This window comes from Petaurus breviceps, unplaced genomic scaffold, assembly GCF_028583685.1.
Source record: "Petaurus breviceps papuanus isolate PSGF00001 unplaced genomic scaffold, PetGlider_PUasm1.0 689, whole genome shotgun sequence".
In the NCBI taxonomy this organism is placed as follows: Eukaryota; Metazoa; Chordata; class Mammalia; order Diprotodontia; family Petauridae; genus Petaurus; species Petaurus breviceps.
Window position 1 is genome coordinate 6,156,112 of NW_027186458.1, and position 27,839 is coordinate 6,183,950.

The 27,839-nt window shown below is 44.4% G+C and overlaps 1 protein-coding gene across 4 annotated transcripts in view; it reads left to right on the top strand.

Annotated features, from left to right (window-relative positions):
• The window catches only part of PDE5A (phosphodiesterase 5A), a 201,371-nt gene that overhangs the window by 138,629 nt on the left and 34,903 nt on the right, over positions 1–27,839 (top strand). For all 4 annotated transcript variants that reach the window (XM_069104889.1, XM_069104892.1, XM_069104890.1 and 1 more), the window contains exons 12-14: positions 13,563–13,709; positions 23,103–23,228; positions 27,356–27,450. In XM_069104889.1, the coding sequence (XP_068960990.1) occupies positions 13,563–13,709; positions 23,103–23,228; positions 27,356–27,450 (368 nt within the window). The remainder of the gene's footprint in view (positions 1–13,562; positions 13,710–23,102; positions 23,229–27,355; positions 27,451–27,839) is intronic.

Genomic DNA, 27,839 nt, shown 5'->3' on the forward strand with positions numbered 1-27,839 from the left:
GAAACTGAGATTGAAAGAATTTAAGTCAATTACTCAGAGACACACAGCTAATAAGTATCTGAGACTGGATTTGAACTCGGGCCTTCATGATTCCAAATCCAGCATTCTAACTACTATGATTCCTAGCTTTTATTCTAATGGGGAAGACAACATACAAATAATCAGGTACCTACAAGAGACATACGTAATAAATGAGTCATTGTGTCCAGTTTTGTGTCGCCATTGGGATTTTTTGCTTGATTTGCTTTGTTTTTTGCTTTGCCCTTTTCTTCTCCAGTTCATTTTACACAAGAGGTAACTGAGGCAAACAGAGTTAAGTACTCAGGGTCACCCCAGCCAGTAAGTGCCTGGGGCCAGATTTAAACTCAAGAAGCTGAGTCTTCCTGACTCCAGGCTGGGCCCTCTATCCACTGCACCATTGGAGGTCATCTCAAAGATGAAGGCATTGGCAGCTAGGGAGACTTGGAAAGACCTCTTACAAAAGGTGGGATTGAAACTGAGACTTGAAGGAAGCCATAGAAGAGAAGACGCAGGGGAGGGGGAGTATTCCAGGTTTGGGAGAGAGTCCATGCAAACGCATGGAGCCTGGAGATGGGCTGGTGTGTGTGTGAGGAAAAGTAAGCCAGCCAATGCAGCTGGATTGTAAACTGTATGGAGGGGAGAAAAGTGTATGAGGATTGGAACAGTAGGAAGCTGATGGGGTATGAAGAGCCTTAATGCCAAACAGAGGATGAGATATTTGATTTTTGGGATAATAGGGAGCCATTGGAGTTTATTGAGTAAGAGGGTGACATGGTCAGACCTGGGCTGCAGAAACCTGGCTTTGTGAAGTGAGTAAAATATGAGTCTATATTGGAGTGAGGACAGAGAGAAGACACACAGAGAGGCAGAGACAGAGATAGAGACCCAGAGACAGAGAGAGACTGACTCGAGGCAAAGTTAGACCAGCTAGAATCAGAGGACCTGACTTTGAGTCCTGCTTTTCCTATTTACTCCCTATAAATGGTCACAGCTTCTGCTATTAAATGAGGGAGGAAGAAACCAAAAGAGAACCCAGTGCTCTTTGATCACCTCAGAAACAGCAACAAATAGGAAAAAGGAAAAGGACAACCCAGAAACCCCTTGGAAAACAAAAACCACTTTTTAAAAATGGTTTTCAAAACGGGCAGACACAAAAAGGCTCCAATGTAGTCGATCCCTTATGAAGTGTAAAAGCTTTAGAGACAGTATGAAGGGAAAAACACATATAATGAAATAACATTATCAAGGACTCTGGGAAGGCAAATGCATTTGCTCCATTGCAGCACTAGCAATAAGTCACTAAAAGAATCAGAGCTTTGGAAGCAGTGGAAATGAAATCTGTAAGGGAAAAACACAAAAGGACACCAAGGAGACTGAGCAGCTGGAATTTTGTCAGCAGATTGGAGTAAAGTGACTAAGTCTCTGAGGAATAGAGTTGTGTTCATGGAAGCCAAAAAGACAGGTACCAACAGAACCAATGAGTTCACATTTTACCTTAATTCAACGAGTGCATAAATAAAGAAAATAAAGACTTTACCTTAGATGGGAAGATTATTTTGCTCTAGAAAATTCTGAAGGAAAAATACTCCGGTTTATTTATTTCCCAAAACCAGAAGTGGACATTTCTCCAAAGTATTCAAAACATGTTGTATGGTACAAATCCATGCAATTCACAGGCTGCCAACAGAGATGAATCCCAAGTTTAACTCACACAGTCATGCTGTTATTTAACTGCAAAATATTAGCAACAGAGAGAGGATATTGCAAGCAGCCAGCAAGAAAGATGTAATGTTTTTGTAAAAAAACTCAACAACAAGAAATCACACATGATTTCTTACCCAAGACAACAAAAAATAGAAGAATCTATAAAATTATATACTAAGGAATCTAGAGGAAACAATTTCAAAATTACCCATCCAGTAAAACTAAGCATATTTTTCTGGGAGAAATAATTTTATTTAACTGAAGAATTCCAGGAATTCCTACAGGAGAGAAGACTGGAACTAGTCTATGGTAGACAAATTAACCACAAAGCAAAAGCAACTTTAAAATAATGAATGTATAGCCAGTTTATTCATAACTGCCACAAGTATAGCTGTGTATGTATTATGGTAGTAACTAAATTTCCATCCCTCACCCTGCTACTTGATTCATTGCCTTATTAATTTTTACTCCAAGGTTTTAAGACAATCAAGAGGCATGTTCTGTTAATTCTTCATAAATTAGTAGAAAGTCACAAACTTTCCCGCCCCCGTTTAAAAAATAAAATGGGAAATGCTCTTTTCACGTTAGCTTTTTCTCTTTTTTCTCTGTCTCAAAATCCCTCGTCTAATAGGTTTAAGCATCAATATTGTTGGCTATACAATTTATTAATATTGTAAAAACTATACAAAATATTGTAACAAACTATACAAAATATTGTAACAAACTATACAAAATATTTCCACAATGTGCTGCAATTAAAAATAGTCAGAGTCAGTTACAACTTTTGACTTCTCCTCAACTCTGAAAACAACAATGCTACTTTTCTGCTCTCTTTGTATGTCAGTCAGTCTTCAGGAGACCTCCACATTGTAAGAATTAAACTCAGTTCTGTCAGGAAAAAAAAAAAAAAACCTTCTCTAATCTTCCTCTAAGATAAATCAGCTTTCTCACTCTCCAGAAAGTTTTGTTAGTCTTTTATCTTTGTTACACAGTCTTTCTCCAGAAAGATAAGTTAACATTCCAGAGGACAATTTAATCGTTTCTTTCTCAAGATTCTATTCTCTCAGGGTGGCCAGGTAGCACAGCGAGTAAGAGCACCGGCTCCAGTGTTGAGAAGACCTGGAGATCGAATCCGGGGCTCAGACACTTTGCACCCACCCAGAAACATCTGGCCATGTAACCTTGAGCAAGTTACTTAACCCCAGTTGCTTAGGGGCAGCCAGGTGGCTCAGCGAGTAAGAGCACCGGCTGCAGTGTTGGGATGACCTGGATTAAATCCGGGCTCAGATACTCAGCACCACACCCAGAAATAACTGGCTGTGTAACCTTGAGCAAGTTACTTAACCCCAATTGCTTAAAAAAAAAGAAAAGATTCTATTCTCTCTTAAAGCTTCAGTAACAGTATCCATAGTCTATAGGAGGGGCTATAAATCTCAGGTTAAAAAGGAATGTCTCGAGTCTATTATAGACGGAGATGATTATTTCTTTGGTATCAAACTTTTCCGAATCCAAGTGGAAAAATTACTGCAAATTGTACAACATATGCCTCAGAATTTCCTAGAAAGAGAAACAATGAAATATGACCTTAAGGGGAGAAAGAAAATAGATTACCTTAAGGATGAGCATCATCCTTAAAAGATGAAGGACAAGGAGAAGTGGGAGGAAAGTCTTGGAAACAGTGGAGTGTGAATTCTCAAAATGCCATTCCTGTCTGGGACTTTGAAAATTTCATAGCATAAAAAGTGGAAAATGGAGAAGTTCTGTTTATTGTTAGGAGAGTATATACTCATTGTTTCTGATGCCCTCTCCCCCCACCCCAGCACCTGGGTGGTGCCCCTCCTTTATTTCTATGTTAGGACCTGGCATTGTTCTAGAGACTTATCAGAATCCCCCTAATTTCCATCTCCCAGTATTTCATTGGGCCAATGCAATTTCCTTGAGCTAATAGGGTGGAGTTAATTCAGTTATCTGGGGATGCTTCCCAGAATATCATCATAAGTAATGGACTGGTCCTGGGGGAGTCATTTGCCTTGAAAGACACAGTTTTACTGTCCCCACTACATAGAATCACAAAATATCAGAGTTCCTTGACTGATTTGGCTACATCTGAAATGGCAATAAATAAAATTAGTTTCTGTGGTTAGTTTTTGAGGTTTGAATTTAAAAATTGTTTTCCACTTCATTCTTTGGGGGGAAAAAAAATAATGCCTTCTAAGTATAAAACTCTCAAGTGCCCCCTGGTGGTTTGGAGGAGTTTTCAAAGACATTTCCGAAGATATTTAGGTAAATTTCCCCATTTTGGAAAGGCTACAGTTATCAGCCTGATGATGGCGACCCAAACACCAGGTTGGTGTGCTTGAAAGGGCCCATTCTTAGGGCAATGGCCACTTGGTGATGGATCATTTTCTCCCTAAAACTCATGATGGTTTCTTAAAGTATGGTGGCATTGAGATCTGCCTTGGCAAAGCACTGACATCCCTGGTAGCTTCCCAGTTCTCTTGCTGTTTGTGCAAAAGGTTGTGCTAAGCCAAATAAGGCAAGAGTGGTTTTGTCATTCCCTTGTGTCTTGAGGGAAAGCTGGATTACGATCTGTCCATGATTCTGGAGTGGGCATTCCCATTCAGATGTGGGTTGGACTATGTGGCCCCTGAGCTCCTTCCCCTCACATCCTGATGGAGACAGACCCTGGACCCTATTTGAACATACTTCCCTCTTCCAGCTATCATTAAGAATGTAGACCCTCATGGAGAGGGGTCTACACTGCCATCAGTAGTAGCAATGCTTATTGGCTCAAGTTGACTGCCAACAATGGCCAAGGAACTATAACAATCCCGGATCACTCACCCTGCTGCCATCCTGGTCCTTGCAACTGTCATCCAGGGCAGCAGTCCTTGCAGAGATGCCAGCAACAGCCATGTTCACAGGTGCTTTGGTCTCTGCCTGCTCAGCCTCTGTAGTCCTCATTACCAAAGTCATTGGCACTGTCAAATAGCTTAACATTCACAACATAACAGTTTAACGAATGGAAATGGCACCAACAAAGATTACTGTCTGATTTACCAGTGCCCCTTCAGACCACTGGGTCTTTCCAAATGACTTTCAAGAAAAACCTCCTGTGTGTGTTATCTGCCCCCATTAGAATGGGGGCTCCTTGACTCGCAGAAGGATCTCTCTTGCTTTTGTGTTTTGGTCTCCAGATCTTAGGTCACTGCTTGGCATTAGTAAGCATTTAATAGATGCTTTTTTATCCCTTCACCCACTCTGGTGCAAGGCTTACCTTTGTGTCAGTGGAATCTGTGGCTAACATTAGGACAATAGTTCATAGATGCATATATTTAAAGCTGTAAGGCACCTGAGAAGTCAAGTCCAAGTGCCTCATTTTACAGAGAAGGAAGTGACACTCAGAGCTAAATGACTTGCCCAGGGTCACACAACTAGTAAATATCTGAGGTGGGATTGGAACCCAAGGTTTCCTGGCTCCAATCCCACTCACTCTGTATTTATAGTGAGTAAGGGATTGAAATCCCCACTTGGCATGCATACTTACCCCATGGCAATCCACGCTTGGAGCGCATACATACCTCAAGGATAGATGCATCTGAATTGTTCAGGAATGCTGTGTGCTTTTTAGCTTTCTTCCAGGGTGAGAGTGAGGTTAAAGACTGTTTCATGTTCTTTTAAGGCAATCAAAACTAATAAGTAGAATGAATTGTACTTCCAAGAGCTCACTTAAACCATTAGGTCATGTTCCTTTGGAAGTAGGAAAGTGCTTTTTTAAAAAAATCTGAAGATTATCCTTTCATTCCTCCTTGTAATTTTTAACAAGAAGGGAAAAAAAGATATTAGCAGTATGCCCTTTCCAAGCCTCAGTTTCCCCATTGTAAAATGTGGGGGTTGATAACTCTATTACTGCTTACTTCAAAGAGTTTGGGGGAATAAAGGACTTTGGAAAATGGGCTTTGTTATATGCAGGGTGTCCCCAAAGGCTTAAGTGCAGTTAAAAGCTATTACAACTAAAACCTTTGTCCTTTATACAGGACACCCTGTATAAAGGCAAACTCTTGCTTCTGCTGTTTTTGAGAAGGCTAGCAGACATAGTGGATAGAGTGCTAGGACTGGATACAGAAAGGATCTGGGTGACAGTGGGTAAGTCGACTTCCAGTAACTTCACATGCCATAAAAGACCTTTGAATTGCATTTCAGAACATCAAAGGATGTGGGATCTTGCTGATGACCAGGTCTTCTCAGAAATTCAAACTATCATTAGTCAGTCATTCAATAAACTTGTATTTATTAAGCACTTACTATGTGTCAGGTGCCACATAAGTGATGGAAATACAAGGAAAAAAGTCCCTTCTCTCAAGGAGTTCTCAGTCTAATAGCAGAAATTTCCATCATTTGATTCCAAAGAAAGAACACCTGCTGTAGAGACAGGAACTGGGTTCAAATCTTGCTTCTAATGTTCACTACCCATATGACCTTGGTGAAATGACTTAACTTTTGTGGGCTTCAGTTTCCTTATCTGTAAAATAAGCAACTTAAATCAAATCTGGTTCTATGATCATCTGAACCAAAAGGCTGTTGTTTTATGGGGATGAGGGATGTCATACACTTTTTAAAAGACTTCCTTTGCCCTGCTCCTGAATATTGATATTGATATTATTTTAATGACTTTGATGATTGACTAATCAAAAAAATCTGTAAAGCAACTTGAAGACTAACGAAATAGAAGAAAGACTCATGGCAAGTCTCTTGAAATATGGTTTTCCTTTTCATGTCTGCATCAGCTGGGCACCAAGCATTGGCATAATGTGCACCCTTAGAAAATGCCAATGGCCAAGTGGAAGAATTTGACATTTCACACAGGACAAAGTTCAGGAGCTGCCCTTCTTTATTAATTCAATTGACTTGCCTGGCTAAATCTGTGAGTCAGGGGCCTTCTCCTAATCACATTTCTTGGGGCTCTTGGGACTTGCTTCCAGGTTTCCATAGCCTTTGTTATGGTTGCTGGGACTCAAGCCACCAGGCTGAAGGCAAACTAAGCCCCACTGTAACAAGATGGATTCTGCTTGTATAAAGATCAGAGGACTGGGCCAATGGAATAACCCTGTAGTCACATTTCTCTATTTCCTCCTGAGATTACCAGAGATCAGCTACTAAATATAGACTTTATGTGAACCACACACCCAAAACAAGAGACTCGGGAATTTTAAATGACCAAGTGGAATGAGGCTCTTTCTTTTATTTACCTAACCACACTGCTGTATTATTTTCCACTAAGGTCAGGCCTTCTAAGGCCACTTGCAATTCTTGGAAGCCATGAGCATGGAAGGGATGCTGTTTTCTGCAAGATAATTCTGCATTATGTGAAATGGAGAATAATACGAAATAGGGAATAAATGGAGAGAATCACCATGGTTCTGTGGAAAGACTCATGGGCCTAAAGTCAGAGGATCTGGCTTCAAATCCTGGCCCATAAGACTTTGGACAAGTTCTTTCAGCTAGGTCCCTGTTTCTTTCATGTTAAAATGAGGGTGGTGACTTTAATGACCTCAGAGGGCTCTTTCAGCTCGAAATCTGAGTTCCTAAGAGTGAATGACCTTCGCCAAAAGAAGTCATTAGAAGACAGACCAACAACATTTGTTGCGATGGGAGGGAAAGGAATTGCTGGAGCTCAGTAAAGATTGAATGGGGCCCCAGGAAAATGAGTAACTAACTAGCTAAGGCTGCTTTCAACATCTCCCCCGGCACCTGCTCTGGCAAGGGGTAAGTCTAGGTACCTCTTAGGCTGTGGAGAGGTTGTCCATAGGTGACAAGGCAGAGAAAGGAGGAAGACACAGACCATGTGTGCCTCCATTAGAACTAGAAAAAGCTTTATAGATCATCTGAGCTGAGGTATAGAGAAGTTACCCACTTGACTGAGGTTGCAGACAGTGACCAAGTCAACGATTTGAATCTTGAGATTCTCGTCATGGAATCTGAACGTCTGGGTTCAAATCCTTGATCTAATGGTTACTGCCTGTATCTGGCATATTCCATCTCCATTTCTGTGTCTTTTAAATGACTAGATAACTTCCAAGTTCCCTTCCTGGCAGCTGGGAGATCACAGAGAGAGGGCTTGACTTGGAATCAGGAAGACCTGAGTTTGAATCCTGATTCAGATACTTTTTAACTGTATGACCCTGTTTGAGTCACTTAACCTCTGTCTGCCTCCATTTCCTCATCAGTAAAATGAAGACAATGATAGCATCTGCCTCCCAGGTTTTTGAAAGTCTAATCAGATACCCTATTAAAGCATTATGTAAATGCAAACTTCAAGGTTTGCTATATAATGGTAGGAATTAGTATTCTTTGAATCTGTAACCCCATGACTACCACCATCACCCTGCCTCTTCCCCTACAAGCATCTCTACTCACTCTCACCTCCCCAACTCAGTCCCAAGTGTGGGGGATGACTCAGGCCAAATCCAAGTCAAGCTACTGCCCAAGGAGAGCTTAGGTGGGTCCTGGGAGGAGAGCCTCTCGAATCTCCTTAGAGAAAACCAAGCTCGCCTGGCCTCTGATGCACCCTCTGGGCCGACTCTGTATCCTAGGCCTTCTCAGAGCGACTCATGAAACAAGAAGCAAGTGGTCCCTGGCTCTAAAGCTGGGCCTCTTGGGGCCTCCACAGCTCTTCCCAAACACATCGCTCCCTACCAGGAAAATGTCAGCAGCCCTTCCGTGTGACCCAGGACGTTTGACTTAGGGGGAGGCAGGATGTGCTCTGTCTGCAGGTGACTCCAGGTTCCGAGCTCAGAGATTGCAACCTGGGAGGGACCGTGGATGTCCCAGAGCCCCCTCGCCTCTGCCTCTGCCTCAGCCCTTCCTTCTGGGGCCTGCTTCCACATGGAGCTCTCCTCCCAAGCTCTGGGGCCCTCACTCACTAACTGCTCTCTTTTTAACTACTTTGTGTTTATTCTTTGCATGCATCTGTGTGTGTAAGTGTGTGTGTGTGTGTGTGTGTGTGTGTAGTGTGTGTATGTGTATATGTGTGTAAGTGTATGTATTGTGTGGTGTGTATATGTGTGTATGTGGGTGTATATGTGGGTGAGTGTATGTGTGTGTTGTGTATATGTGTATGTATGTGTGAGTGTGTGTGTGGTGTGTTTATGTGTGAGTGTGTGTGTGTATGGGTATCTATGTGAACAAGTTTTCTTGCAAAAGAATAAGCTCCACAAAGAGAGAAATCAATTTGTTTCCTCTCTTTGTGCGTCTGGCTCATAGCACAGTGATGACACATAGTAGGTGCCTTAGAAGTGCTTGTTAATTGACTGATGGAGGCCCATTCCCATTCAGTTTAGCAAACATTTCTTTACCTTCAGTCACTTGCCAGATGCTGGCTGCAGAGGCAAAAAGGAGCGGGCTCCTGCCCTCGGGGAGTTTATATTTCCCTCGGAGGACGGAGTATGCACACGCATGTCTAAGTCTGGGCCAAAGTCTATGAGGCCATTTCTGGAGAGAGCTGTTTCTGGCCAAGTTCCTTCAGAGGGAAAGACCTCTCGTGGCAGTTGGCACCTGAGTTGCTTCCAGGAAGCCAGAGCTGGGTGTGGTAGAAAAGGTATTTCATTTAACTCAGCAAATTTGAGCTGAGCACCCATTTCATGCAAGTTACCATGTTCTGCTGGGGAAATGAGGTCAATGAAATATGGTCCCTGCCCTCAAGGAGCTTACCTTCTATTGGACATTCTAGCCACGAGGAGCAGCTAGGCAAAGATGAGGAGGTAAAACACTTCTGCTTGTACTGACTGACACACAGTTTGAAACACAGAGTTCAGGAAGTGAGGTCATGGGAAAGGGACTTGAGAAATAAGTGGCAGCTTGTAGAGGACAAGAAATGGAGGAGCCAGGTTATGGAGGACTCCAGGTGCTATTTGTCATTTATCCTTGAGGCAGTGGGAGCTATTGAAGAATTTTGAGCAGTGCCGTGACATCATCACATTTATCAGATCCAACTGTAAGCTTCTAGGGTCCTACAGTGGTGATAATAGCTCACATTTCAAGTGGCTTAGGGGTTCATAGATAGATAGATAAATGGATGGATGGATGGGTGGATGGATGGATGGATGGATGGATGGATGGATGGATGGATGGATGGACAGACAGATGTATAGATGTGTGTATGCAGATATACACAAACACGTAAAAGATGTGTACACAGTTATATATTTAGATAAGTGCATATATCTACATATAACTTTGCAAGCCTTTAAGCTCCACAAAAATGTGAGCTATCACACACTTATATGTGTATACATGTATACATATATAAAACTGGAAACTATATATATCATATATGAGAAATAGACACAGGAGAGGGATGGGGAGAGAAGAAAGAGATGCTTATGTTTGTGGGTGTGTACAATGTCAAAACAACCTTGTGAGGAAGGTGCTGTAATTACCCCATTTTACAGATAAGGAAACTGAGGCTGAGAATGGTGAAAGCTCATGCATAGTAAGTTTCTGAATCTGAACTCAGGGCTTCCTGACTCCAATTCCAGCCTTTCTGTCCATCTCTACTGCCCAGCAGCTGGTTTTTTTTTAAAGTACAGGCAGTGCTTCCCACTTAAATATTTTCCCATATCTCAAGTTTTCCAAGTCTTTTTCCATTTGCTGCCTTCTTAGAGAATACAGTGCCTGGCACACAGTAGGTACTTATTAAGTACTGGCGGGCATGCAGAGGAGTCTGAGAAGCCAGCTGAAAGGTCAGTGCCCATAAGAATAAACAGGAAAAGATGCTTTAGATTATTTCTGTCATGTGAATTTCAAGTGCTCATTACACACACACACACACACACACACACACACACACACACACACACACATATGCATGTGCCCATAGCTTTTGCATCTTGAATGTTCACACTCCCTACCACAGGGCTCTAATAAGCCCCTATCCTGACCTGAGGAAAGATACTCACTTTGCCTCAGGGTCCACTTGGAAAGCTTGGGCATGGGCTTCATGTGTGAGGAGAAATCTTCTGGCTTGCAGTGAATGCGAGAGAAGCCTCGCTGGACTCTGGGGATGGAGAGGCTGAGGAAGAGAGAGAGGCACAGGCTGAGCTGCCTTTCCTACGACTCTTCATTCAAGGGGAACAAAAAGGCCCTCCCTTCCTGGAGCCGGGACCCCCAGGAAGCCAGCTGTTGTTGCCTTACAGACCGCGGCTGGCATCCACTCCGAGGGGTCAGAAAGGTGTCCCCTTCCCCTCTCACCTCCTCACTTCCCCACTTTACTCGTGCTGTCTCTGCTATTTCCAGTTGGGATAAACAACCAAGATGTTTCTCCAAACAGTTTAAATCCTCTTCTGTTCCCTTGCCTTTCAGCCCTTAGATCATCCTGTAAAGAGTTATTACATGCATTTCAGTTATAACATGTATTTATAACGAGCTTATTTTCTTGTGAATTCTGGTCTTGGGACCAGAATGGATTCTTCCTGGGGTCATAAATATTAGAGTTGGGAGGGGCCTTAGAGGCCATTAAGTCCTGTCCCTTCATTTTATAAATGAAAAAACCTGAAACCCAGAGATGTACAGTGATTCTCCCAAGTTCACCCAGCTAGGAAGTGTCCTACATAGATTTGAAGCCCGGGTCCCTCCTGATTCCCAGTCTAGCACTCTTTTCCATTAAACCTTTGTTTGTGACTGGGGAAAATGGTGGTCTTGCTTGAGTAATCCCAGAAGCCTGACCTATTTTAGTGAGGGCAAAAGGAAAAGGCATAGATTAGCAGGAGAATGTGGCAAGTGCTTGGTCTTGGCTGAGATTACTTCCAGGGTGGGGGTGGGTTGGAAGGATATCAATAGAAAGAAGAAGGAGGAGAAGATAACAAGAGAGTGGAGAGACCCAAGTGGAGGAGGGTTGAAAGAGAGTCAGAGGGGAGCAGGAATCTGACCTGCCCCCTTTCCTCCTTTCTTTTTCTCCATGTTTCCTTCCCAGTCTTAGCTTGCCTCCTGTCATCACCCCTTGGTCCCATTCAAGACCATCTCTTAGAGGCTTGACCAGGTGAAAGCCATTGGCCTCAGTGTGAGTGACCGATCAGCTCCTACCCCTCCCCCCCCCCGGGGGGGGGCATTTACTGCCACCTGCTGAGCTTATGTGACCCTGGTGAGTCACCAGCAGGAGGCACGAGGCTGGGAAGGGCCCATTTCCCCTTCTGGGCTCCATGTTCACTCCAGACAGCAGTGCCAGAGAACTGGGACAATGTGGCTCAGTAGAAGGGGATTCAGCTAGTATTAAAGGATCAGCCCCTTTATAGACTTATGACCTTAAGCAAGTCCCTTGCCTTTCCTGGGCCTCAGGTTCTGACTAGAGAATTGCTCCAGCTCCCTGCCAGGTCTAACCCTTTTCATCTTTGCCTCCTTACATACACTCACCCAAGAGGCAGCATGGGCTAGTGGTTAGAGTGCTGGACCTGGGAGACCCTGACAGGAAGCCAGCCTCAGGCTCATCTGAGCTGCGCAGTCCTGGGGAGCAGCTCAGTGGCACAGTGGACAGAGTGCCAAGCCGGGGATGAGGAAGACTCAGCTTCCTGAGTGCAAATCCAACCTCAGACACTGACTGGCTATGTGACCCTGGGCAAGTCACCTGCCCTGTTTGCCTCAGTTTCCTCATCTGTAAAATAAACTGGAGAAGGAAATGGCAAAGCGTTCCAGTATCTTTGCTGAGGAAACCCTAAGTGGGGTCACAGAGAGTTAGACAGGCCTGGGCAAATCACAAACTCTGAGCCTCTGTGTCTTCATCTGCAAAATGAGAATAATAATTGTACTACATACCTCACAGGGTTGTTATAAGGAAAATGCATTGGAAACTTTGAGTGTGTGTGAGTATGAGTGTGTATGTGTGATTGTGTGTCTGTGTGAGTGTATGTAAATGTGTGTATATCTGTGAGTATGTGTGTATCTTTGTGAGTGTGAGTGTGTGTGTGTGTTTTAACTGGACTTGTGATTTCATCAGTACAGAGAAATTCCCACGTGGTAACTTCCTCCAACAATGTAGATCAGTAACTTATTTGCAACTTGTAATCTTAGAGAACTGTCCTGGGGCAGTGGGAGTTAAATTGCCAAGCCACACGTCACAGGCAGGGTTTGAACGCAGGTTTTTCGGGCTCCAGGACCAGCCTTTGATCCACATGCCTCCTATCCAAGCTCTGTGGAAATGTGGATGAGTGATAGTGACCATCCTGGCTGGAAGGGACATTCGAGTCCCAAACCCCCATTTCACAGATGGGTAACTGACCCAGAAAGGCTAGGTAGCTACCCTGGGATCACATAGACAGTTGGATGAAACACAAGCTCTTTCTGACTCCATATCAATCATCCAATAGGATGCTGCCACAAAATAAGATACTGCAGTGGTTGGCCATTTCATTCTTCAACTCGTTTTACAAGTGAGGAAACGGAGTCAAACAGGGTTACGTGACTTGCCCAGGGTCACACAGCTAGGAGCACCTGAGACCAGATTTGAACGCGGGTCCTCCTGACTCCAGGACCAGTGCTCTAGCCACTATCCTGCCGCACTGGAGTTCATTTTATTCAGTCACATGCTACAAGCATCCATCCTCCCTCATCTCCGAAGTGTCTCCATACCCCCAGGAGTGAGGAGACAGCAGATGTTTGCGGGCCCAAATGGAGGGAGAGAATTCATTCCTAAGCAACTTGAAACCACTTAAAGCCTTCTAGAAGGGTGGAATGACTGTTGGTTTCGCCAGCAGAGCAGGGACCCTTCCTGAAGGCGGCAGCTGGAATTGCTGACTGCTGTGTTTTGTTGATTTTTTTCCTGCCTCCTCCCACCCTCTCCCATTAAGGCTGCCATGATACCATCCGCCCAAACCCTCAAGATAATGGACTTCTCCTTCAGTGACTTCGAGCTGTCTGATCTGGACACGGCCCTCTGCACAATTCGGATGTTCACTGACCTCAACCTGGTGCAGAATTTCCAGATAAAACATGAGGTAAGAAGAAAGGGGAGGGGCTGGGACAAGAAGAATTATTCAACATGAACGATTCCGAGGCTATTTTTGTCCTGCGTAAAACTGGATTTGTGAAAACAAAGATGATTTGGATAGCAGGATGCCCTGGCTTCACCCACCCCGTACTCAGCTTTGGGACCTCTTCAAAAAGTGTTCAGATGATAAACCAGTGCCACCCAGTGCTTTGTGTGGGGAGTTCGGTGAAATGTGTGATCTTGGGCCAGGCATAGGGACCTTCTGGGATGGAGCAGTCTGTCCTTTGGAACAGGGCCTACTGCAGATTCCCCAGTGAATGGGGCTTTAAAACCTCCCTGCAGCATCAACACGAATGATCCACTCCAGGTGATCTTTCTTAGATGTGTCCTCAGTTTCTCTTCTGTGAGTGGTCTATGGAAAGTGCATTGGCCATAAAGGCAGGGGACAATCCCGCCTGCTCCGGGGGAGGCTGCGGCTGGCAGTTCTCTTGAGCTCAGGGAGTTGTCAGCTGTAGGGGCTGAGGTTGTTAGGTGCCCATGGTAAGTCCAACATTCATATGGTAAGCGCCCAAGAGTAGAGGGTCAGTAAGCTGCTAAGGAAGGGCAAACCAGCCTGGGTAAGAAGGAGGGTGAGTCTGGGCTCTTGTGCTGATCAGTAGAGGCATGGAGCCTTTAAGAGACCACCACAGCTTCAGCTTGGTAGAAACATGGAGAGCCAGTCTTCCAATAAATAAATCAATTCAGAGGTTCTGGATTCATACGTCACCTTTGCAGCTTCCCGGGGCCTGTGAGGAAACAGGACCAGATGGTCACTGAGATCTCTTCCTGCTGTATATTTATGATCCTAGGATTTTTTTTTGTTTAAACTTTGAATTTTATTTTATTTTGAATTATCAAGCATTTATTTTCTCCCTTCCTGTTCCCTCTCAGAAATGAAAAGAAGAAAAATCTTTGAAACAAATATGTATAGTCAAGTAAAACAAATTCCCTCATTGGCCACATCAGAAAATGTGTGTGTCCTTCTGTACCCTGGATCACTCCCCTCTCTGCTAGGAAGCAGTGGAAGCCTCCTCCTTGGCCCTCTGCAATCATGGCGGGTCACTGCCTTATCTGAGCTTATTAACCCAACTTGTCCATTCAGAACTGGAAGATGGGCAGGCCACTCCCTCAGGTCTTTCCATACCCACCCATTTTAGCCACTTCCAAAATGCCAGGGAGGTAAACATTTTTATATTGTCTCACGGACCCTACATGCTCTAAGCATCTGTAATTCCATTAGTGTTTTCTGATACAGATTGCAGCCCTTCCCTGCCTCAGTATATGGCATTTGTGAGTTGATGTAACCAAAAACTTTACTACACCACAGTCAAGCAATGAGCCTTCCTTTTTTTTTTTTTCTTTTTTTTTTTTTTAAGCAATCAGGGTTAAGTAACTTGCTCAAGGTTACACGGCCAGTTATTTCTGGGTGTGGTGCTGAGTGTCTGAGCCCGGGATTCGATCTCCAGGTCGTCCCAACACTGGAGCCGGTGCTCTTACTCGCTAAGCCACCTGGCCGCCCCTAAGCAATTGGGGTTAAGTAACTTGCTCAAGGTTACACGGCCAGGTGTTTCTGGGTGGGTGCTAAGTGTCTGAGCCCGGGATTCGATCTCCAGGTCTTCTCAACACTGGAGCCGGTGCTCTTACTCGCTGTGCTACCTGGCCGCCCCAGCAATGAGCCTTCCCATGGGCACACAGTCCCTCCCAAGCCCTGGCCTCTTGCCTTTGTAGCTTGGTAGAATGAGCCAGATTGGCATCCATAAGCCTTTGAGAGCCCAGGGTCATGACACTAAAGAAAGACTGTGAAGGAGAACAATACTTCATCCTGAGATAGGTCATTGACTTTGACAGGAGGCTCAAGCAGTGGCCTGGGTGCCAGAAAACCCAGTTCTGCTCCCATCTCTGCTAAATACTTGCTAGATACACGCCAATAAGTCACTTAACTCTCTGCGCCTGTTTCCTTAGCCATAAGATGAGCTACAAGATGATGTCTGCAGTCATTTCTACCCACAAGATTTTAGAAGGGGCTTTACCAGTACCAGGAATGGAAGGAAGAAGGAGCTCGTGGTTCTTAGTTTATGTATTTATATCCAAAGCCTTAATTTCACCTCCTACCATCACAGCATATAGCAGAGGAAAGGGCGCCATATTCAGTATCAAAGGTCCTGGGTTCAAGTCTTGACTCTGTTATTGACTAGCTGTATGAACATAGACAAATTATGTTACCTTTCCAGGCCTCAGTTTTCTTATCTGCAAAATGAAGCATTTGGATGAGATCAATGTTGAGATGCTTCCCAGCTCTCAATCCGGGTGATCCCCAGAACCATGTTTTCTTAATTCCTATAAAACCATTTCACACTTTTGTGTCTGGGCAGTTTTCAATGTGTTTTAGAATCAGCATCATTCTGATCTCTGCCTTCGTCACGTTTTCCTCCTTAATATCAGCTTCCTTGGCCTTTTTTTTTCTGTTTGCATAAACCCCAAGATGGCCCTTGCCTTCTCGGTCTCCAATCTGAACTCCCATAACTGGCCTAAGCTGATGCTTTTCTATCCCCTCTGGTTTTCCTCCTATCTCCCTTCTTTCTCGGCCATTCCTCATACTGTTGCCAATATCAATACAGAGTAAACCAAATGGAAAAAAGCCCTAGACACAGAGTTTCTGGATAATTAATCAACTTATTAATTAGGCTAGCCAGAAATCAATAAATTGATGGTCAGCGGTTTCTCTCAGTAACCAGAGCTGCCCATTGGAGACCCTGAGAGCTTTAAATAACCCTTCTGAGATGGAATTCTCTCAACAAAGGAAAATCAACCATGATTGGTGGACACTTAATGAGGAGGCGGGCTAAAAGTCTTCACCCCCTTCTGTGGAGAGCCTGGGGAGCATGAGACTCAGTCCCCTCCAGCAGTCTGGACAGGGGATTCTGTCTCCACTCAGACCACTCTGGTTGGCTTCCTCCCCCATGAACTGGGTCACCCATAACTCTACTGGAGGGGTGGTGGGACAGGGGCTCCTTTCTCAGGGTAAGGACTTGCCCAGACTGGATTCCCTTTATGTTAGGTCTCCCATTGGGGTGGGGTCCTGCCCAAGAGGGAAGAGAATATTCCTTGAGGTGTGAGTCCTTCAGAGACTGACTTTAACAAGAGCCAGGCCTTAATGAGGAAACTGAGGAAAAACCTGGATCCCAACTTAATAACTGGTTATTAATGTAATAGAATAATAATTTCTCTCATTCCTTAAATTCTAAAATTTTAGCTTGGTCTTACCCCAGAACTTATTGTGTTTTACTATTGGCTGTTCTTTTCAGGCCTAATTCTTCTACTTGGTCCCTGGATTCCTTCAGAGCTTCTCTCTCTTACCTCAACAACTTTCTTCCTTATCCCTTCTCTCTGCTACAACTGAACCAAGAATTCCCTCTTTCCACTTCCTTTGTTCCCATGTAGAGTCTTGGCTCTTTAGTGTCTTCTCTCGTTCCTCTGGCCTCCATCACCCACATGCATCTCTTGGAGGAAGACTGCTTGGACTCCCTCAGGAGTGGCGAGCCATCACTACTCTGCAGTGTGTATGCTTGAGCTCATCATTTTGCAGGTGACCTCCCCCCTGTATATTGGTGCTGATTGATTGAGAGTAGCAGGCATGGCCAAGGAAAAAGAATACTAGAACAAAGGAGCAGTCATTCCCGGGAGATAGTAACCAAGGGAAAAGCTGGAAGAGAAGGCCAGCTGGCCTTGGGATGGCCCCATCATGGCAGGGTTCTGACTCCAGATGCTCCCTCTGGCCTGGAGCCCAAGTCTGGTGACCCATGCAACCTGTAGAAGCTCAGCCCATGGGACTAGCAAAGGCCTCACTCTGTGTCTCCCTGTGTCAAAGTCAGCAACATCTGGAGAGGCGTGCCTTCAGGTGATTCACTTGGGCCATAGCAAATCATGAAGACGGCCTGGGCATGAGGAGGGGGAGAGCCCTGACCCAACAAATTAAGGATCTCGGGGGCATCAAAGTACCTGAATCTTGAGCCATGCCCTCCAAGCCCTCACAATCCGCCACTCCATGTCCTCCCAGCAACGATGCAGCACCTGGCATTTTCGCATCAAAATCAAAAATCGTAGATTTAGAATTGGAAAGGACCTGAGAGGTCTTCAGTTCTAAACTCCTCACTCAGAGGTGAGGCAGCTGAGGCCCAGATAGGGAGTGATCCAGCCAGGTGTCTGAGACAGGATTTGAATCCAAGGCCTCCTGACTCCAAGCGTAATGCTCTATTCACCACATCACGGAGCATTTCATGAGCAACCACTGACTATTGATGCTACCATTCAGTCATTTCCGTCATATCTGACTCTCCATGCCCCCATTTGGGACTTTCTTGGTAGAAATACTGGAGTGGATTACCATTTCCTTCTCCAGCTTATTTGACAGATGAGGAAACTGAGGCAAACAGTGTTAAGTGACTTGGACAAGGTCGCACAGCTACTAAGTGTCTGAGGCTAGATTTGAACTCAGGAAGATGAGTCTTCCTGATTCCAAGCCCAGTGCTCTGTGCATTGTACTCCCTAGCTGACCTGTTTAAATGCTAGGTGCAGTTACTACTTGGATTGATGATTGTTGAGAAGATTTTGTTTGTTTTCTCTTCTGATAGCAATCCTAAACCCACTTCTCAGCAACCCCTCTCCTTAGTCCCTGGTTCAGCCCCTAGCAACAAAGAGAACCTGCCTGACCATTTCCCAGGTGGGGCCCCTTCAGATACTTGCAGACAGCTATGATGGTGTCCCCTAGCCCTCCACGTGCCCTCCCACAGCAGCCCAGATGTTGTTTGACCAGGGCAGAGTGGAGAGACGGATTAGCTGCTGTAACAGGTGCTTAATCGGTGCTTAGTGATTGGCTAGCATCGCTTTCATTCTGAACAATAAGCCCGCCCCTCGTGTCACCTAGGAGAGCACTTTCCCATTGGGCTCTTCTCCACTGTCATCTTCCACTCTTCTTGAACCACAGCCTTTATCTGTTCTTTCCTCTTTCCCGTGCCCTGGCATAGTTGCTGTGGCTGCTGCTGTTCGTTGCCAGGCTCAGCTCACTCTAGGCTTCCATCTCCTGTCATTCTTCCTCTGGACCCATGCCACACTATTAGACTCATCTCCCGTTGCCTGAGCTCCTCCCTTCCTCTGTACATGTATCCCTTTAAAAATCTGAGCTGGTCAATGGGCAGCCATATCAGTCTGTTTCTAAAAATCCCCTTCTCCCTTTCTTTTCTCCTTATCCAAACCATCACTGAGCCTATCATAGCTTTTGATTCCAACTTCCCCCGAAAAATACCAAGCCATGGAATTCTGCCTCTTTGTTCTCTGAACCCTTTTGAAATCCATTCTTCTATCTAGGGTACACAGCCAGCAGTGGAGCCTTTTATCTTCTTTACTATGAACTCTATGTGAAGGGCTTTAGATGCCAGCTTCTACAGGATCCTAGAGGTAATGGGATGTACGATCTAAGCTGGAACTTCTTGAGCAGGGCAGGTGGCTGAAGGATGGATTGGGGCGGGGAATAGACAAGTCAGGAAGAAGAATTAGGAGCTAATTGTCCGGATGGGGGCTATGTAAATAGAGAAAGGGGAGATTTATGAGAACTATGGCGGAGGTCGAAACAGTAAGATTTGGAAAACTGATAGGATCTGGGGGGGGGGGATGGAGTTGGGAATACAATGGGGTTGTGAACCCCAGGTAGCTAACTATAAGGATGGTGATGCTTCCACGGGGTCATATTCTCTGATATTAGACTTTGTGGGTGCATGCAAGCTACTCCCCCCACCCCTTCTCCCATGTCTGCTTAGATTTGGTGACCCGCAGGTCTCCAAACAATCCAATTTTTACTGGCCTTTGTTAAGTAGACTCCATTTCCATGTAGGACCCCATCATTCTTATATTTCCGACTGTGCTCCAGAAATCAAAATCTTTTCCCCAGATTCCATCTTTTTGGTTTTGGGTACCTTTAGAGTTTAGCACAAAATCCACAACTAGTCTATGGAGCCCCAAATCAGGCTTATTAGCTGTGTGACCTTGGGCAAGCCACTTAATTACTGGCTGCCTCAGTTTCTTCAACTGTAAAATAGATATAATAAGAACACCTCTATCCCGGGGTTGTTGTGAGAATCAAATGAGATAATGTTCATAGAGTGCCTCAGCTCATAGTGGTGCTAAATAAATGCTTGTTTCTTTCCTTCCTAGGCATATAATCAATGCCTTTTCAGTTTTTCCTCTTATCTTTCACCTATCCAGCTCCTTGACTGGATAATCACCCATGTCCTATCCCCTAACTCTGGATGCACCCAAAGCTTTGTTCTGGGCCCTCTTCCCTTCCCTCTCTGGCCAATATCATTGTCTACAGTGGATTTAATCATCATCTCTAACAAAAATTAAACAACATCTAAATCGAAATATCAATATTGATAGTTTAGTTCTTCCCTTAAGAGGTGAGCTCATTGTTCATTGACCAAAGAGCTCACAGTGAGGGCTCCAGCTGTAAAATTCAATGGTCATTGGATCGTAGGTCTAGAATTCCACGGGACTCGAGGCCATCTAGTCCAGCCCCGTCATTTTCCATACAGATGTGGCACTTCATGCCTTTCAAGGCTGGCCCAGAGAGGCCAAGAGACTTAGCCAGGGTCACTAGCTAATGAGTCTGAGTCAGAAGTTGAACCCAGGCCTTCCTGACTCCAAGCCCAGCACTAGCTACTAAGTCATGCTACCCTCTCACTGAGCCCCCTGCTCTGCTGCCATCTCTGCAGAGGGAGGGCAGCCAGAGCTCTGGGTAGCTTTGCATTTCTCTTTATTTTTTCGGTTGCCATGGCCACAAGTTCTACCATAGAAGGAAGAGAGCCTTGAACGGCTTCTGAATGCCATTTCAGGCACCCTCCAACATCACACGTACTTCAAGGTGTTTGCGGATTGCTGTAAATGTTTGGGTCCATAAATCAATCTCCAGGTTGTCGTGTTTATTTCCCAAGCTTCTTTCTTTTGGAACAAGAAGTTTCTAGAACACCACACAGTGTGCTGCCCTAGGCTATTTTTTCTCTTCCAAAGCCTTCAAACAGACTTCCCAGCCCTGGCTTAAAGACCTCCCAAGGAGGCCTTATCCTTAGAGATCCTTTTTCTCATGTGACGCTTTCTTCTGGACTACTATCACCGTCACCAGGTAATCCAAAATAGTATTAGTAACACAAAGCAATACCCAAGATCCAGGGGTCCTTAGCTTGGGCTGCATGAGTTTGTTTTTTACGTGTATTTTGACATATGCATTTCAATAGAATTGGTTTTCTTTGTAATCCTATATATTTTATTTTATGCATTTAAAAACATTATTCTGAAGAGGGGTTGGTCCATGGGCTTCACCAGACTGTCCAAAGAGGTCCAGGACATACATATATAAAAAGGTTAAGATCTACGACCTCACCCACGTCACAAACTACCTTTGTAGGGCAAGTCTGAAAGGCATTCCCTGAGCCTTCAACTTGAACCTAGCAGTCTTTAAAGGACCAGGGACCAATGGGGTCTCATTGCCCATCCTCTCATCAGCAGAGCTGGGGGGATGATCTCAGTGGGAGAATGATGCCAATGGGACCTAATGGGGACAGGGAATCTTGGGCCATAAGGAGCATCTGACTTTCCATGCCAGTGATAGAGGGAGAGCTGCCTTGTGGGCCTCTGCCCGCCATCATGCCTCCTGGGCTGAGCACTGTCCAAGGGATAGCTTTCCCCCTGCATCTCTGAAAGGTTTGTCTTTTCACAGCCCATGGAGTAGCATATGTTCTGGGTATTTGGAGCCCCTGATAAAAGAGGCCTCTTTATGTCCTCCATTCACAGAGAACATGACTGATCCCATCCATTCAAGGACCAAGCAAAGCTGTGAAGGCTTCATCAACAGAGTATTCAGGCTTGTGCCCAGTAACTGCAGATTTTATGGAGAATGCCATGAAAGGGTTGAAATGGGCCCAAGTTACAAGACTTTGAACAGATTTTATTTTCCATCTTTTAAAATGCTTTTTAAATAGAGTCTTTGAGGGTTTATTTTGCACAGGCATAAAACCCTTTCATTGTAAACTGGCAATAACTCTGATGGGTGTGTACAGTGCAGTGTTTCATAAAAACCCTAGCTTTGAGCTTTGGCTAGAGAGTATTAGCTCCAGCCTCCTTACCTCATGGAAAGAGCAATGGGTTTGGAGTTAGAGGGCTTGGGTTCGAGTCTCAGCCCTGCCTCTGTTTGTGCATGTGACCTTGGACCAAGCACATCTCTGTACATCTTGGTTTCCTTTTTTGAGAAATGAGTGGGTTGAACGGGAACCTTGCCTACCATGAGGAGGTGCCTGTCTTGTGACCACTCAGTCAGCAGAGATGCCCCTGGTCTTGACCATCCTGTGACTGTCCATGCCAATGCATCATTTCTGGCACTCTGGGAGGGTCAAGAGCTAGGTCTATCCAATTCCAAAAGACTCGCAATGGGCAATGCCATCCACATCCAGAGAAAGAACTATGGCGTCTCAGTGCACATCAAAGCAGACTGTTTTCTCTCTTTTTTTGTTTTTTTGTTTGTTTTTTCTTTCTCATGGTTTTTCCCTTTGGTTCTGATTCTTCTTTACGACATGACTAATGTGGAAATATATTTAATATGATTGTACATGTATAGCCTATATCACATTGCATGCCATCTTGGGGAGGGGGTAAGGAGGGAGAGGGAAAAATTTAGGATTCAAAATCTTAGAAAATTGAATATTGAAAACTAAAAATAATTAATTTAATTTAAAAATAAAATTAAAAGAACTAGGTTTATCAACCAATGAGATTCTATATTATACTTTGCCTTTTCTGCATCTCTGGATATCAAGCACCATAAAACTAAGACCCTTGAGAGAGGGAAATCTCCAATCCTGAAGATGATCTCAGGTCAACTTTACTGGAGGGGGCCACGGACCCTTTAATGAAGTGCTGTTGGCTCAGAGCTCTGCCTTAGTTTCTTTTATGGTTAACTGGACAATTCTGGACCCCATCGTGGTGGTGGTATTCTACCCACCATTACCCCCTGACCACCTCTTCACTAAACTCTGTGTATAAACACTTTCCCAATAGTGTCAAGTGGACAGGGTGAGTGGGCAGAGCTTTGAGGGCCCACCCTCTTTGTGGGTACTGCTGAGGGCTTCTGGATATGCCTTTATTTTGGTATCTCTTGTAGAAGATGACATGGACACATAATCTCTAGGTAAGTAGTTTGAAGGGGAAGAGAGAAGAGAGACAGACCCATAGAAACACAAAGAGGAAGTCCCACCGAATGTATAACTACAAATTTGAATTTTACATGTAACCAAATTATACTTTGTTTTCTTTCAAGGTTCTTTGCAGGTGGATTCTAAGCATCAAAAAGAATTATCGAAAGAATGTAGCCTACCACAACTGGCGGCACGCCTTTAACACGGCCCAGTGCATGTTTGCTGCGTTAAAGTCTGGCAGAATTCAGGTAGGTGCCCACTCACAGGGTTCAAGATCATACCTCTCTGCCTTGTTTTGCTTTTAATGCCAACACTGAAAAGGCAGTTTAGTCCCTTCTGCTTACATTCCAAGATTAAGAAAACCCTAGCATTCATTCCTTAGGAGGATCAGTTGAAGGAACTGCTCCAGCTAGAGAAGAGTTGGGGGAATGTGATAGCCTCCTTCAAAGGTTTAAGAGGCTGACTTTGGGGGGAGAGCTTAGACTTGTTCTATTTGGTTCTAGAGGCCAGAACCAGGAGCGGGCATGGTTTGGGAAGCGAACGGAGGCTTGATGTGCAGAAAACTCCCTAACAATTGTTGTTCAATTGTTTCAATTATGTCTGGCTCTTCAAGACTCCATTTAGGGTTTTCCTGGCAAAGATCCTCGAGTGGTTTGCCATTTCCTTCTCTAGCTCATTTTACAGATGAGGAAACTGAGGCAAACAGGGTTATATGACTTGCCCAGGGTCACATGGCTAGGAAGTGTCTGAGGCCGGATTTGCCCTTCAGTCTTCCTGACTCCAGGCCAAACATATATCCACTGGGCCTCCTAGCTGCCCCAAGAATTCGAGCTCTCCAAAACTGGAATTGGAGGAGATGGGTTTCTGTTCCATGGACGTCTTTGAGCAGAGGCTGGCCATCCACCCTTTGAGTACAAAAGTGTAAAAGTGGTTGTTCTTCGTCCCCGGGAGGTCCCTTCCACGCTCCCCGCGCTATGATTCTCTTAAATTCTTCAGTTTTCACTGCTGTCAAAGGAAGAACCAAACAGCAACACGTAACCTCATTGTAGCTGCCCTTTCATCGTACACAAAGTATCTTTATCCCCCAGTTCTCTGTTTTCACCAGTTTGGATGTGATCTCCCAGGGCTGATCACAGATCATTTACTAAAATGATCTCCAAAAAAAGGACTGGCTCCATGAAACCCCATCCTGTCTACCCTGCAGCATGATAATTTTCCTTGTTCTTTAGGTGTTTTCAGTCATGACCGACTCTTTGTGACCCCATTTGGAGTCTCCTTGGCAGAGACACTGGAGGGGTTTGCCATTTCCTTCTCCATCTCATTTTCTAGATAAGGAAACTGAGGCAAACCAACTTAAGTGACTTGCCTAGGGTCACACAGCTAGTGAGTGTCCAAGGTCAAATTTGAATTCAGGTCTTCCTGGCCCCAGGGCCAGAGTTCTATCCACTGTACCACCTGGCTACCCCAATTGGCAATAGAGAGCAGCATTAATGGCATTAATAATAAAAAGTGTCATATCTCCCCTCCTTTATTCTCAACCTGCAAGGGGTCAGGAACCCTGGCCTGGAAATTGAGAATTGAATTCAAGCCCTGGCCCCATCACCACCAAGGTGTGTGACTTTGGACAAAACCCTTCACCCTCTGAGTTTCATCCCTCCTCATCAATGAAATCAGGACACTGGGAGAAAATTGACTCCTGGTTCTGTTGCTTAATAAGTGTGTGATCCTGGATGATTTCTGTCCTTTGAATTGAAAACAAACCACACCATGATTTTATCACAATTCTGATTAAAAAGCTTAGGCTTTAAAAGTCAGATTTTGTATTATAGAGACAGTTTTATCCAGGTAGATAGTGTTACAGAACATAGTTATCTTAAGAAAATGGCAATTATCACTGTATTGTTCAGGCTCTTTTTAAAAAGATTTATAAAGAAATAAATGTGTGCCTCAGTTTCCTCATCTATAAAGTGAGAGGGTTGGACTGGATTATTTCCAAGGTCTCTTCCAACTCTACATAAGGGACACTGTCCCTTTAAGGCTTAAAGTATCTCTGTGTAAAGGAGAAGATTTGAATTGCTAAAGGATTTAAGGAATTGCTGCTGTTAGAGATGAATATTTTGATGCAGAAGGCCACCAGGCTGCCACAGGACAGTCATACTGGCCCAGGTCAGAAACAGAGCAAGTCAGAACTTCCATATCCATGAGCCAGGGGCTCAGCCCATGATAGAAATACAGTCTCAAAAAATAAAGCAAAATAAAGTTCTCATTATTGTGAGTGACTGCCTGTATAAGTATCATATACCAGATGGAAACATTATATTTTAAGTGGCTGGTTGTATTAATGGAAAATCTATCAGTGGGGCTCGAGCTAGAGAATGAGTAGAGGGAGGGATTTCCCAATGGGATTCTCAATGGGATTACCCTTGGGACTCTTTGAGAGTTTGATTGTAACCATCTGGGGGAGTTTGTGTGTGACCATATGGTAGTGTTCTATCTCTGGGAATCTCAACCTACCAGGGAGGGGGCACAAGGGAGTGAGTAGGCCAGCCCAGAGAATGGCAGGCATTCATGCTTCCATGTAAGGGGTGACAGATCATGCTATGCTCATAGCACCACTCACCCACTGACTCCCAAGCATGGCATTCTCATATGGAGCAGCATGTCATTGCCTGTGTTCACAAAGATCCATGTGAGGTGCAAATTATATGCTCTCGGATTCCCAAAGATGAACTTCTTGGTTCCCTGTGGGAAACCTGTTGAATTAAGAAAAAAAATGAACATTACAAATCGTATTGAATAGAATGAGGTTAAGGGTCGCACTGATTGGCCAAAGGAGAGGCAAAAATGACTGATCAGAGGACTTTATGAGAGCACATAGCCAAAGCAGGGATGTTTCCAGGCTACTTGCTTCCCAGGTTGAAATCCAAATGGTCCTCTGGTCTCTTCTTCTAGCTTCAGGGGAATTGAGTAGCCCAACTAAGTAGGGTCTGATTCCACAATGTGGCAGAAAGTTGGACTTTTTTTTTTAAGCAATTGGGGTTAAGTAATTTGCTTAAGGTTACACAGCCAGATATTTCTGGGTGTGGTGCTAAGTATCTGAGCCTGGATTCGATCCCCAGGTCATCCCAACACTGGGGCCAGTGCTCTTACTCACTGCGCCCCCTGGCCACCCCGGGCTTTCTTTTTTTTTTTTAGAGCTGTACCAGACACTGTTTAAATAGATTTTTCACAGGAAAAATAATAGAAAATGGAGATCCCTCACCTTTTAATATGTGTATACACATGCATAAACACATATATACATGTGTGCATATACACATATACACTGCATACATATGTGTGGTCCATATATACATGGATGTGTATGTGTGTGTTTTGTTAAAAGTCTGAAAAATCACCCCCATCTCTAGTTTCCTAGGCTTCTTGTTTTCACTGGCTAGTTTTTGCCAGAGGGATTGTTTTCAAAGCACTCAAATAAAATGTCTCTGTAATAGTTTTCCTTTTCTAGATTTTAGCCTGTTATACAAAGTGTTCCAAATGTCTTGGTGTATTTTTGAGCTATTCAAAGTTACTAAAGGGGGTGGATGCTGTTTAAGCTTATTATGGGGTAAAATTCCAAAAGATCAAGCTTGGATCCTCACCCTCTGGAAAGGGAGAGTGTATGAGATGTCCTTCAGCTTGACATCCAAGAGTTTGTGATATTATTTTTCCTATGTAAAACCTTAGTTTAACATCTCTGAAAAGAGTTGAAGACAGTGACCTCTCCTTCATCTTTCCTAATAGAAGAATCTTTAAAAAAGAGATTTCACAAAACCGTTTTCCTTCATTTTATACTTTTTAGCCATCAGATTTTCTTTCCCCTTCATGACTTGTTCAGGTCAATGTTCAGATGAGTCTGTGGTCCTAACAGTCTTGCTCAGCGATATTCAGTGGAGGTTGGATGCAGGGCATCTGAGCAGTGAGACAAAGCTCAGTGATTCCAAGTGTTCTAGGTATGGGTGACCCACAGCTGACCGGTGGAGGACAGGTTGATTGCTTAGAATTCCAGTGCCATGGTGTTCTGAAGAAGCTTACCAGAAGTTCCTGGTTCTTAGAACCCTAGTTCCATCTTTCAATGAAGGTCATTTTTAACCAGAGTTCCCCATGAGCTGAATTATGTGCAGTTCATTTCAGCCTAAAGTTTGATTTATGGTGTTCAGACCATAACAAGGGGCTCTGAGGCCAAAGCAAGGGGCGTGGAGCCTTGATACTGGGATCGTGTCATCAAAGCTGTCTCCACAGCCACCCACAAGGCCCAGGGAGATGCCACTGCATCCTCTGCCTAATGTGCCCGGCATTCATGCCTCTTCCTCTCTGTGTCTTCTTATATGAAAAGAACCAGCTGAGTGACCTGGAGATCCTGGCCCTGCTCATCGCTGCCCTGAGCCATGACCTGGATCATAGAGGGGTGAACAACTCCTATATACAGAGGTAAGCACACTTCCTGAGGGCAAAGGGCAGAGGGCAGGCCTGATGCTTTGGGGCTGAATGATAGAGGGATCTTCTTCTTTAAAGCCGTACAAAACATTTGACATTTGTTTTCCATCCATCCAATGAACATTTATTAATCCCCTACTATGTGCCAGACACTGTGCTTGGGAATAGAATGAATGAAAAGAGTCCCTGCTTTAAGGAGCTTGTAATCCAGTGGATACTTGCTTTACCTGAAATATCAAGACAGTTCTTTTCCCAGCCTTGGAGTCATTTAAAGACTATGGATTCTAGCTCCTTTATTTTACAGATGAGGAAACTGTGAACCAGAAAGTGACTTGGGACACAGGTAGGTCTAATGAGGCAACAGGTTATATTAGAGAGAGTGC